The sequence below is a fragment of the Heterocephalus glaber genome, unplaced genomic scaffold (genome assembly GCF_053883595.1).
Source record: "Heterocephalus glaber isolate CG9 unplaced genomic scaffold, H.glaber_assembly_v1.0 deba00000071, whole genome shotgun sequence".
Taxonomy (NCBI): domain Eukaryota; kingdom Metazoa; phylum Chordata; class Mammalia; order Rodentia; family Bathyergidae; genus Heterocephalus; species Heterocephalus glaber.
In genome coordinates this window covers 16326584-16340055 of record NW_028258137.1, presented here as the reverse complement: position 1 = coordinate 16340055, position 13472 = coordinate 16326584, and the positions used below count along the sequence as shown (strand labels likewise).

Here is a 13472-nt window from a genome sequence, read left to right as displayed (position 1 = left end):
CTTTTGAGCAGCCAAGGTTATTCTCCATATTTCTCTGTACAGAAATTAAAAGTATAGTTTTTCTATTCACCTCTTAGCAACATTGGATTTCCTTTGGGGATATCTTATTTATACATGAAATTAAAAAAAAAATTCCTAAACTTAGGAAATTCTCAGACTAGGGAAAAGAAGATGAAGTTTGTTACTAAGAGCTGAGTGGAAGAAGATGGCAGTGCTGGAGGGGTTTGGGCTGCTGACCAGTGTGGAGCCAGATTCCACTGGGGCACTGGGGACTGTGTTGTTGTTGTTCCACTGAGGCACCCAGCATAGAAGAGAATCTGTCCTGTCCACATCCAAGTGGAACATCCCTGCACTTGGCTCTGCCTCCCTGTAATTGGGAGCAGAAGGACCTGTTTCAAAACAAATCATTTTTTTGTCCTGTCTTCCCTGTGTCTCAATAGGATTGTCAGAAAGGAAAAAGAAAAAAGTGTTCATTTTCTAAAATTATTGAAGATCGTCAAATCTTTAGTGATTGCTTGTCATTTGTCTTAATTTGGGGCAGATGGGAACAGACCTGGATATTTTTGCTTCCATAAACTATAGCTAGGGGAAGGCAGATTTTTTTTGTTACCGGGGATCAAATGGCAGATGTTTAAACTGATGATACTGAAATTTTTTTTTTTGGTACCGGGGATCGAACTTGAGTCCTTGTGCTTGCACAGCAGGCGGTGAAACCACTGAGCTAAATCCCTGGCCTGATACTGAAATAATTTTGTAGATGCTCATTTGTGATTGCAGAAGTGTGACATGAAGGACAAGAGATCCAGAGCCACATAGTTTTGTCACATAAGCATAGTCATGACATTGTGACTGACCTCTGTGTGACAAACTCACCCAGTAGAAGAAATCGACTTGGTCACTTTGTACCAACTTTCAATTCTCTGCCAGCACTGAAAGGGGCTTCAGAGCTCTCTGGTAGCTGAGGTTGCCTGGTTATCTCATCGTCTGAGGGGCCTGCAAGGTGGGCGTGGCCTGTGTTCAGCGAGGCTCCTTTTGAGCATGAGCATGGCGGCCTGACTTCTCTGGAGTCTGGGACCTGTGGGAACAGAGTTGACTTGCTCACCCTGATCCTTGGGAACATGGACGTGCTGCAGCTGAGGAGTTCCAGCGGCTACTGTCTCAGCCTGCCTGGTGCTCGAGTGCCAACCACCCTATCTGTGTGCTAGCACCTTCCTGTCTGCATGAAGGTGACAGTGAGCTGGCGTCTGTGGACTGTGTGTAGAGAACCACATGTGGCTTTGTGAGCACCTGTAAATGTCCTGCTCTAAGAAAACTAGATTGCTTGTGGAGGAGGGCCAGCATTTGCAAATGGAGAAAGGGAACTGGCTTTTTGAAACTGGTTGCTTCTCAAAGCAGTGGCTGAGCTACCAAGCACTTTATACTTCCAGGAGGCCACGTTACTGTGAGAGTGGTTTCTCTTGGCTATCTCTGAGTTTCTTATAAAAGCTACTGGTAAACTGACCAGTAAACTATATGGGATGACTGTTGAGTCAATCTTCTTGGACATTTAAACAAGTCTTTATTTCCCCTATATTTATTTTTAGGTACCTTCGCCTCTTGTCTTTATCTCTAGGAATGTTGTGTTCCAGCAGATGAGGCAGATGCCAGTCATACCTTCCGAAAGCCGAGTGTCTCTAACCCCAGACTGCCTTGGAAATGTTGCATGGTCGTGCATCTGAACGCCCAGACTGTTCCTAAAACCCCATCTGTGAAGGGCAGTGGTTGTACTCCAGGCATTTCTGCCTACTAAAATACTCAGGACTAAGCCTTTGCCTCTCCCCTCTCTTCCATGATGACGGTTTCCCTTTGCCTCACAGGCAGCCTGGACTTCAGCGGCTCTTTCATGTTTGTCCAAAGGGTATAGAAAAACCTCACCTGTGCTGTGAGGAGAGACAGAAGCTGCCCTTGTAGGCACTGCGGGACAGAAGGGAGTTTGAGGATGTGAATGAGGACATCTTTGTCCCTCAGCGTGCTGCTGCTGGGCCTGTGAGGACCAGGTCTGGGTGGTGGTAGGAGCAAGCTGTGCCTCCTGAAGGGGTTTTCACAGACGAACAGGATTTACTTCATGGGCCCCTTTGGCTGCGCTGCAGTTACGCATGAAAAAGACATTTGGGGCAAGACCAGAGCTGAGTTCCAGGTGGTTTTTTTGCGTTGTCACAACTGTAAAGTATCTATTTTTATAAGATGAGAGTGAGTGGCAGCCTGTCTATATAAATATAATATTTTTAAGTTTTCCAAGTGGTAGAACCAAGAAATAGACTAATGGTATAGCACTTCATTGAGACTTGTGTGGAATGGTTTACTTTCTGATTTTTTTTTTTATTGAAAACCTTACCAAAAAAATTACATCTGCTACTTCTCTCTTAAATGTAATTTCCATGCACATTGGTCACACTGGCTGCACCTGAGTCCTTACTCCTCATGTGCAGTATATGTTTTTTTTTTCTTGGTACCGGGGATTGAACTCGGGACCTTGTGCTTTCGAGGCAGGTGACAGAACCACTGAGCTAAATGCCTGGCCCTGCTATCAGTATTAATATTAAGTGCCACCTCATGGTTTACCCTCATTGCATCTTCTCTTGTCTTCTCTTTTCTTTCCTTCTTTCCTTTCTCCCTCCTTTGCTCTTCCATTCCTCCTCTTTCCTTCCCTCCCTCTCCTCCTCTGTGCTGGGCATTGAGCCCAAGACATTGTGCATACTAGGTGTGCACTCCACCACTGAGCTACATCCCCAGCCCTAAATTAATTTTTCTCTGTATTAGAATCCTATTATTATAGAGGCATTAATTAAATAGCTTTTTCACCTCGATTTTATTTAGTGATCATCACTTATCACATTCCTGTGTACAGTAAAGATTTCTTTGTTTCTTATTTTGAGCAGGTCCTATGATTTTGATTATTGATGTAGTATTTTTTTTAATGTCTGGGAAGACTAGGCTCTGCCTTATTCCTTTTTCTCTTTGACAGTTCATACATTTTCAAAACAAATTTGAGGCTTTGAATTCTTATGAGCTTTCTCGAATGTAAGTGGGAACTGCATTCATCTATATGTTAACCAGGAAAGGGATTTAATTTTCCCATCAGTTACCAGATGTGGCTTTGCCCATTTTTAAGTTTTTTGCCATATAACTTAACTGTTTTCTTTATAAGCCTCACCTATCCTGTGCCATGCTAATGAGGAATTCTTTTTTCTTTTTTTTTCCTGGTATACAAGGGACAGAACTCAGGACCTTGTGCTTGTGAGGCAGGCGTGCGATGCCACTGAGCTGAATCCCCGGCCCAATGAGGAATTCTTGTTGTGGGTGCTTTTTTTTTTTTTTTTTTGGTACTGGGGATCAAACTTGGGTCCTTGGGCTTGCACAGCAGGCGGTGAAACCACTGAGCTAAATCCCCGGCCCCCTTTTTTTTTTTTTGGTTTTTTGAGACAGAGTCTCACTTTGTAGTTCAGGTTGGCCTTGAACTCAATATGTAGTCTAGGCTGGTCTCGTGGCAATCCTACTGCCTCACTCCGCAGCCTTCCTAGTGCCTAGTGCTGGGATCACAGGTGTGCACCATTATGCCCGGTGGTCTTGGTGCTTTTGTGAAGAGCTGACAAGCAGCTGCATTGCAATAACATGGGTTGTGTCTCACAGGTGAGCAATCCTGGCTGCTTCTCATGGGTCTGTTAGGAGCTTAATTTAGTCAAAAAAGACTGTCGGTAGTGGTCACCTTCCACACCCTGGATGTGGGGGCTGAAAAGACCCCTGTGTACACCTGAGTCTGGGGACATCACTCACAGTGAACATCAGGAATGCGCAGCCAGCTGGCAGCCTGTCAAGGATTAAGAAAAAAGAATTTCCAATTAATTCCTGATCTTTTTTTTGGCTATGACTAGAGTGTCTTAGTTCTGAATGAATACATGATTCATAAAGTTAGTGTGTTTAACTGACATCACAGAAGGAGCCTTGTGAAATACCCACAGTTGCAAAAACCAAAGCCTATTCTGGCGATTTACGCACTTACCCCATCTGCCCTTGGTGCCTGGATGGGACACCATCAGAGCCATCTTCACCACCCTGTCCCCACTTTGAGCACTGGTTTGAGTTCTGAGTCTGCTATTTGCTGACTATGTGGTTCCTTTCTGAGTGGTCTCTCAGTGAGCCTCGGTGTTGGCTTCAGGGAAATGGGAAAAATATTTTCCCCATGAGGCTATTGGGAAGATAAATGAGCTATAAAAATGTACTTGCTGGGCCGGGGATTTAACTCAGTGGTTCCAGCGCCTGCCTTGCAAGCGCAAGGTCCCAAGTTTGATTCCCGGTACAAGGAAAAAAAAAAAAAGTGTACTTGCTAAAGGCATTGAAGAATCCTGGATTGGATCCTTGACTAGGCAAAGAGCCTTAGTGGAAAAGCTGGCAAAATCCAAATAAAGTCTGGAGTCTAGTTAAATAATGTATTAATTAATATTTTAGCTTTGACAGATGTGCCATGATTATGTAAGATGGCACTATTACTGTAATCCCAGCACTTGGGAGGCCGAGGCAGGAGCATTCCAAGTTCGAGGCAGCCTGGGCTACATAGCGAAACCCTACCTCAAAAATTATTCCCAAATTTAAAAAAGTTTTTTTTCAAAGAACCTGTTTTGCAAATCATAGTGTTATAAAAATGTCAAAGAATTTTATTTCAAATATCTTTGTTTTTGCTAGATCATTAGGTTTATTGGATGAGTACTTGTTGAACAGATATTTATCAGGTGCTGCTTTGCCAAGCGCTGTGAACAGGGTAAGGCTCTAAGGTGAGGCCTCTGCCCTCCGTTCTCTCAGTTGAAGACTCACCTCAGCGAGGTCCTGACACCATGGTTTGCAGGGCTGTGGGCTGAGACACCATAGGTGCCATGGCCTCTCACAGGACTGTGTGGGGAGGGGGAGAGCAAGAACATGGGAACCAAAGCAGTGAAAAATGAGGAAAGCAGATTTCTTCTCACTCTCAAGAAGGGCACAGTCTTTAAGGGGAGACAAGGTGCACGCATCAAATAATTAGGCTTAAAGGTTAGAGAATGTTGCCTGTGTGGAACCCACCTAACATGGAAAGCACAGTGGTTCTCCAAGGCAGACGAAATTATAGCTTTTCATCTTTGACAGTCTAGTTTTTCTCTCCACTGAGCACCTTGTCACGCTTTACTGTGGCACCCTGACACCTGTTTACAGAGTGATGATGGGCCAGTGGCTAAGTATCTGCATCCAGTTTCTTCTGACTATGATTGGTGGTGGGGTAGCTTTGTCTCAGAGGTTCTCTGGAGCTCTCATGTTGTAAGAATGTATGGACACTCATTTGTGGCTCAGGGATGGGCACATTCTGGCAAACTCATCGGTGATTTCATTGTTGCAATGAAATTGAACATCGTAGGATAGGCTTACACAAATCAAGATGGTTACAATGTCACTAGGCCCTGTAATCTTATGGGGCCACCATCATATATGTAATCTGCCTTTGTCCAGAACGTCATTATGTAGTGCATGGCTGTACATACATACAGACACACACACACACACACACACACACACACACACACACACACACTCTGAGAGCAGAAGGTTTTCAGTATGGACATAGGAGGCTCAATATTTGGGTTTCATATTTCTCTGTTTCTTTTGTAGCTTTTATCTAGGTGACCCCCAAAACCTCATGCAGTCATAGGTGGGGCTTTTTGAAGGTGACTGAATCTGGAGTCTGTGATGCTAGAATTAAGAGTGTTTGAGTACTACTCACCCGAAGGGCAGGTAACTTGGATAAGAATATAAAGGATAGAAAGGGCTGCTATGGTCACTTGTCACATGTTGCTTTTTGCTACTGCTGCTTGTTTTTTGCTGCCCTGCCTTACCATGGATTGTTTCTCTTCTGCAATGCCCCTCTGCCATGCCATCCTGCTTTGGAGCCAGCCACTTATGAGTTGAAACCTCTACAGTCTGTGAGCCAAAATAAACCCTTTCTCCTTTAACTTTGGGTGTGTTGGGTATTTTGTCTCAGCAACAAGAAAAGTAACTAAGGCAGAATTTGGTACCAGAGAAGTAGGGTCATTGCTGTGACTGTCCTTGACCATGTGGTTCAGGAGACTTTGGAACTGGCTTGTGGGAAAAGTTCAGAGAGGTTTGGAGAGGCCAGCTGAAGAAGCAGCCCTGGAATTCCTTAAAGCTGTACTTGATGGGAGATTCTGGTCAGAGCTCAGAAGACCAGAATACTGATAGAAATGCCGCTGGTAAAGACCAGGCTCAGGAGCTTTCTGCTGGGAAGGACTACATTGGTTGTTGGACTCCAGACAATGTGTACTATGTCTTGACAGAAAATTTGTCTGCATTTTGCTCATGTCCATTTTGCCTGAGCCTGAGATTAAGGACAGTGGACTAATTAACCTGGCAGAAGAAATTTCAAGGCAGTCTAATGTTGAGGTGGTGGCATGGCTACTGTTGGGTACTTTTAGCCAGATCTATGTTGAGACTCAAGAGTAAAGAGCCTAGCAGAATGATTTAAAACTATTGAGTTTGACCAGAAAGGAAGCTCTAATAAAATTGCGGCCTACAAAGATGGAACAGAGGAGAAATTAGATGCTGAAAAGACTAGCAAGAAAAAGTCAAGTATTTCAGAAGAGGACAATAGAAAAGATGGCCTGAAGATATCACAAGAACCAGTAGTATTCCACTGTTTGCAGCCTCAAAATTGCAAAAAGGAGACTTTGTTTTGAGAAGAGATCCCCCAGAGCACCATGTTCTAGAATGGCAGCAGCCTATGGAAGTTGTTCCTCAGGATTTGGTTCATAGGCACTCAGCCCCTACACCCAAAAGAGAAGGAAGTCTGGCTACTGCTCCAGCTGGTGGTGGACCTTGGCATCATCCATGTGGTAGTGGGTTTAGGTACATGCAGAGTGCAAGAGTCATGGGGTCAGAAAGGCTTCCACCTGGATTTCAGAAGGCCTAGGAGGCCAGGGAGTATACCCCTGAGAGGGTACCACTCGGTACCAAATTGTCTTAGTTACTTTTCTCATTGCTGAGACAAAATACCTGACACCTGAAGTTAAAGGAGGAAGGGTTTATTTAACTCACAATTTATAGAGTTTTCAGTTCATAATTGGCTGGCTCCAAGGCAAGGTGGCATGGCAGAGGGGCATTGCGCAGGAGAAAAAGGTCATGGCAGGCAGAAGGCAGAAAGGCAATAAGCAGCAAGCTACAAGCAACAGATTCTGTCTCTTTATATTGTATCTAGACTACTTGCTATTAGGGCAGGACTAATTTAGTAATCACACACCCTTAATACCAGTGTCACACACTCTGGATTCTGTACCTCTGAAAAGCACCATCTATGACTGTATGAGGCTTTGTGGGGACAGGTGGAAACAAGCCACAACAGTTTCCAAATCTGAACTCATAAAGTATGGCACAGAACTCTTACCCAGATGAGCTTCCCTGATAAATCACAGGCCCATGCATGAGCCCAGGGACAGATGTGGTCCTGTTAGGAGCCCTTTAACTAGATTGGCAGCTGTGCGAGCAGTCGGTTCCCAAGAGTGTCATTTGGCGGTGCTTCTCCACTGGCATGCTCTGGGGCTCTGCTTTGGTTCTTTTTCCAGTCAACAACTTCATAATAATTATTTTTAATAATAGTACATATATATTATGAAAGCTTTAAAAACAGCATAAAGAATGCCTTTTTACTATTTATCCAATCTCTAGTTTTCTCCCTACTGGCAACTGTTATTATTGTGTTTCTTGTTATTCTTGCAAAGATATTCTTTGACCATACAAGCATATACATAAATAAATGTGTGTGCACATACACACATTCTCACACAAACGATAAGATAATATGTCCAGTGTTTGGCACATTCCCACTTCATAGATAATTTGCAGTTTTTCAGTAGAATTTAAAGTTAACTAAGAGGTTTTTTTCCCTGATGTTCTCCTACTAATCCTACCAAAAATGGGGACAATTTTAGTATCTATAAGAACACCATAGTAGAAATACCTTAAATATGTTTAAATCTAATACTTAATACTTTCAAACAAAACTTTATTTTTAGATAATGCCAGGAAATCAACTCATTATTCTGAAATCTAATAAGGGAGAAGAATCAAGCATTTCTCTTGGCCATTCCTTCACAATCTGAACCTCAGGGTAGCCAAATAGTAAATAAAAGACATTTCCTTACATAGAAGTAGTCCAACAAACATATGAAAATGGGACAATAGAATTAGAATATCATTATTTTGCAAGTTCCAATGAATTAATTATTTAAATCTAGTTCTGAGATTTCTTATTTATTTAACTGACATTTGCCTATTCATGCACTGATACTGTGCTGTTTTAATTGTAGCTTTATAGTATGTTTTAACACTTTAGCAAACGCCTGTCTCCCATAACTTTAGGCTTTTCATGGTTATTCTTCCATATTTAGCTTTCCTTATAAATTTTAGAATGAATTTATCTGGCTTTGAAAAAAGTCATGATATAATTTTTGTATAAAATTGGAATTGAGTAAAATTTATAGATTTGCATAAAGAGAATGACCATCTGTTGTGTGTTCCTAGTTTGGCTGAGTTAGAATAAGGAATACAAATATAAAGTCTTGCATTTATGTTGGGGAAACATTTTTGCACAAGATTTAGCCATCCATTACACAATTAATTTAGCCTATGTGCCAGGCAGCATTTATACCAGGGAGAAACCAAGTCAATCTATCAGGGCACTTCCCAGCCTCCAGCTCTTAGGCATTCGTTAGCATCAAGCTGGGGCCACATCATTTGAAGACCTTTGAGTGGCAGCTCTCCACCAGTCTCAGGTTAGCCCATAAGATCCAGTGGTTGCTCAGAAGTGTCCTCATCTTGTGTTGCATTCGAGGATGTATGAAAAGAAGTATCGGGGAGTGAGTGATTCAGGCCCTAGAGGCAGAAATCAGGATGTGGATTGGATGCACTGTGACCTCAGCAGGCTATTTAACCTCTGATTTTTTATTTCCTCAGTGTAAACCAGGACCAATCCATAGTACCTAACTTGTAGAGTTGCTTGTGAAGCCTTAAAAGAGACAATTGAAAGAAAGTGCTTTGGATCTTACTAGGCACACCCACCACTGTTCTGTAAATATTAACTAGTCTCATTTAAATTGGTAATCCCTGCCCCCATAGGAGGGATTGAACTCAGACCTTGTGCTTGTGAGGCAGGTGAGGCACCACTGTGCTAAATCCCCAGCCCCTAAAATTGGTAATCTGAGTCTGCTGATCTGATGGCATCTAATTTCCTATGTTCCATTTCTGATTTCGTTATTTCAGAAAAGTGGTAGAAGTAGTTATCTAAGAGAAGTGGCCCAGAAACATTGAAGAAATAGTAGGCCTTCTTACTGGAAAAGAGAAGACTAATGAGAAACAGAAAGTACACCAATACTTCTTTTGCATCGCTTTGGGGCTGGGGGACTCAGACTACCTTGTGGAATTCTTCTTAACATAAGAAAAAACTTTCTTGCAAGTCCATCTGCTCAGCAATGGACTGTAGTGAGTGCCCTGCCAGAAGAAATGTTGGAGAAAAAATTTGGGTATCTGTTTGTTAGGAAAACTACAAAATGGATTTTTGAATTAGGAAGTGGTTGCTAAATGCTGACTACTGTGTTTTTGGATGAAATTCAAATATAAATATACACATATGCAATCACATATGTAAAAAATTCTGCATATGGCTCATCCATTTTCAAAGAATTACAAGTCTTTGAAACCTTGTTTGATCATTTTTAGAGTTAGAGGACATTGCAGAGCCTTGTGGACATAAGTGATCATCAAAAATGTAAAGAAATGGTGAAATAAGACTTGGGAAATAGGAGACTAGCTAGCTTATTTCACTGTTTCTTTGTCTGTTGTTACCTTGGAGATGAGTCCTTAGTTTTCGGGTCCCTCCTTTTTCATCTAGAGCTTAAATACCTACTTCTTCGTTTGAGCATGAATCTTTAAAAGAACAAGCACATTATTGGAAGTTTTCTGCCTCTAGTGTGTGTGAAGTTTTTTGAAGGAAGATGTTACTTGTGTCTAGCAGACAGATGGCAAATTTAAAGAAAAAATGTGACCCTGCAAACCTGGCATTGGTCTTGCTCCATTTACCACCACGCTTCCCTTTTGTCCTCATCTTTATGCTTTTAAAATTAATAAATGTAACTATAGCATGGTAGAAAACTCTAATATAAAGTTATAGAAGAGCTACCTCTATTTAATATATCTATTTGAGATTCATTCCCCAGTTTCCTTTATTACAGGCATTATTGACTTGCTGTAATTTTCAAAGTTATGTTCTGCGAAATTTTTACTGTTGCCCGATACATAACAGGGTAACAGTGTACCCTATTTATGTGTCAGCCCATAAACCGAACCTCATAAATGTAAACAAAATTCTTATTCGTAGTTGATCTTCAAAGTATGGTTTGTGCATTTGCAGTGAATGATGAATCCACTGCAGCCACTGATCCTGAAGAACCTTCTGTTGTTGGTGTGATGTCCCCACCTGCTTCCGCCTTGAGTGTGACCCCCAACCTCAGCACGACATCTCTTCCCGCTCCGGCCACACCGGCTGAAGGAGAGGAGCCCAGCACCTCGGGCACACAGCAGCTCCCTGCAGCTGCCCAGGCCCCCGATGCTTTGCCTGCCGGGTGAGTAGCCTTCTGTCCTGCAGCAGCACATTCCTCTGAGAGACTGAGCCTCCTTCAGCAGGTCCAAAACAACGTGGTTATTTATTAGCTAGTGGCGAGTAGTCCCTGGGGTGCCCGCCATGTATAGAAACAAGGGAGGTGTGGAGAACTGCTTGTTCTACATAAATCTTAAAAAGCCTCTAAATCATATGGGCAGAATCAATGCTACCTTGTGGCATGACTTGAACAGCTTGACTCAAAGAGAGAGGCTTCTGTGGAACAAGGAGCTCATTTTGCCTTCCTGAATTGTGGGAGAGGGTGTTTGCAAACCTATAGCACACGTGCCGCTGTGGGCTGTTTGTATCATTGAAAGCTCTAAAAGGTTCACCACCACTTACATATATCCTGTCTAGAAAACAGCTTTTCTATCCTGAATTTTGTCTTTTTTTGGTACCTGGAATAGAACTGAGGGACTCAAGCTTTTCAGGCAGGTGCTGCACTCCTGAGCTACATCTTCAGCCAATGAATTTTATCTTTTTGTTGTTGTTATTTTTTTTTTTTTTTTGAGAAAAAGTCTCACTGTATAGTTCAGGCTGGCCTCGAGCTCACTATGTAGTTCAGGCTGGCCTTGAACTCACGATGATCCTCCTGCCTCAGCTTCCCAAGTGCTGGGATTACAGGCGTGTGGCACCATGCCTGGCTCTGAATTTTATCTCAGCAGCCTATGGAGGACTTGGCCTTGGAATGGTGAATGTTACTGTGTGTTATTCCTGTAGCTGAGGCTGATGTTAACCTGGACTCCTAGTTTTCATGCCATCCTTTAGTTTGAAATGAAATCTGATGGTAAAAGCCTTGAATGAGAAGATGATCCCAAAAGTGAAAGGAAGTTCAAGGTTGCCTATATAGTAAGTGGAGATTAAGAGGAGGGATTTGGGAATCAAACAGATCTGGAGTTGAACCCCTGTCTCCACCCCACCTATGTGACTGACATTTGTCCTAGTGACTTGCAGCTTGGTAAGGTGGAGGTAAAAAGCATACACATCTCCCCAGGAAGATAAGGAACTCAACTAAATGGGTACATGAAGCACTTGCCCAGTGATGGACATTATACCTGGTGAGTGATGTTTGTGAAGTGGTTGTCAAGGAATCATAAAGGAAAAGATTGCCTCTGACCTGGGAAACAAAGCCTTATCTCAGCAACTGCAGATTGTAGTCAGGGCTAGTCCTGGTGTCCATCCTCGTCACTTGTTTGGTATGGAAGAAACCAGTGTCCATGTTGCTCAGTCACTGGTGATCTGGCTGAAATTGGCTTGGACGTAGTGTGTGTCCTCTGAGCCCTTATAATTCTGGTTTTTTTTGGTACCGGGGATTGAACTTGGGTCCTTGCGCTTGCGCAGCAGGTAGCGAAACCACTGAGCTAAATCCCTGGCCCTGAGACCTTATAATTCTTAAAGGAGAAAGGAGGGCTGTAAGGTCTCTTGTATAATGTGCTGTATTGTTCTGAAAGCCACTTTTGAAAACCCAATTGTTAAAACCCAAAGTCTGAAGAGATGCTATTTTTATCCCATACATTCGGTATGCTACCTAACTCCTGTCTTTTTATAAAGTGTGTTGACCAAATGAAAATTTTGCAAATACTTCGTAACACCCTAAATCTGGTGAGAAAGGGGGGGATTTGAGAGGCAGCTCTGAAAACTCTTTGTCAAGTTTTAGATTTTGTGAAAAGATTACTAACCAATTGCTTGTGTCTTAACTACTCCCTGTAGAGATTTCTCTTTCGTGTGTGGTGCAGAATACTCGAAAGACCTTTGTTTGGTTTGTAATTTCAAATCTGTATGGTATAATTTAGGGGGAACAGAGCAGAATCACTTTGGCAGAAAGGAGGGAAAATGGCCGCCTGTTTCCCCAGTGAACTGTTTGTTTTCTTTCCGCTGAGCAAATGCCTGTAAGGTCAGCCTCACTCCTGTGTCAGTCACAGGCAATTAGGGCTAATGGCTCACCATGTCTTTATGTAGGGTGTGTGTGAGGGTTACTGTTCTCTGGGATTGGGCACTTCCTGTTTCCAGGCAGCTGGAAAACTCCAGGTTCTGAAAACGCTCTTTATTCTCCTCTGGCGGACTGAGCAGCCCAGGGAAGACATTCCCCTCTCTCATGTGGCCAGAGGCCGAAACACTTTTCTGAGGCTATTTGAGCAGCATCTTTTCCTTGGAGCATTTAGAATGTGACAAGGCCCTGTTTGGGTCTGGGGTAGCTAGCACTCACTTGAACATAAATGATGGCCCAGAGAAGGGTATGAGAGTCCCAGTCTTCCAGCCCAAAAGGGCTTCTTGGTGTCCAAACCTAAGATGATGTGGAATCTTCAGTACTTTGAAGACTGTCTCAAACAGCTACCTAACTGGAGATGGCTGCCAGCACTGCTGTGTGTACAGTGTGAAGACAACAGGCTTGCTATTGAGTCTTCTGTGGTGACAGCCAGAATGGGCATGGTTTCTCCAGTGACCCTTTCAATTTGTAAACCTGCTATCCCCATCCTCCTTGGGTTATTTACAAGTTTAAGAGATCCAGAAGAGACAGATAATTAATTTATTCTTGGTATCTTGACTTTAGGAATTAGGGACCAACAGAGGGCATGTTGTGGCAGAGGGATTGAAGTTCCCCACATAGTACATAACCTTCTTAATTTGAATTTAATTTCCTTTATCTTTTTGGAGGATATATAACTGTAGCATCTAAATTGATCATCTGTTAGTACCCAAGTTACAGTCCAAAGATTTCCCATGATACATTTTTTTCATTAAACTAATA

At 42.7% G+C, this 13472-nt stretch overlaps 1 protein-coding gene across 3 annotated transcripts in view; it reads left to right on the top strand.

The window, feature by feature from the left end:
* Wwp2 (WW domain containing E3 ubiquitin protein ligase 2) overlaps nt 1-13472 on the top strand; it is a 152277-nt gene that overhangs the window by 100486 nt on the left and 38319 nt on the right. For all 3 annotated transcript variants that reach the window (XM_013071519.3, XM_004842933.3, XM_087204873.1), the window contains exon 8: nt 10478-10688. In XM_013071519.3, the coding sequence (XP_012926973.1) occupies nt 10478-10688 (211 nt within the window). The remainder of the gene's footprint in view (nt 1-10477; nt 10689-13472) is intronic.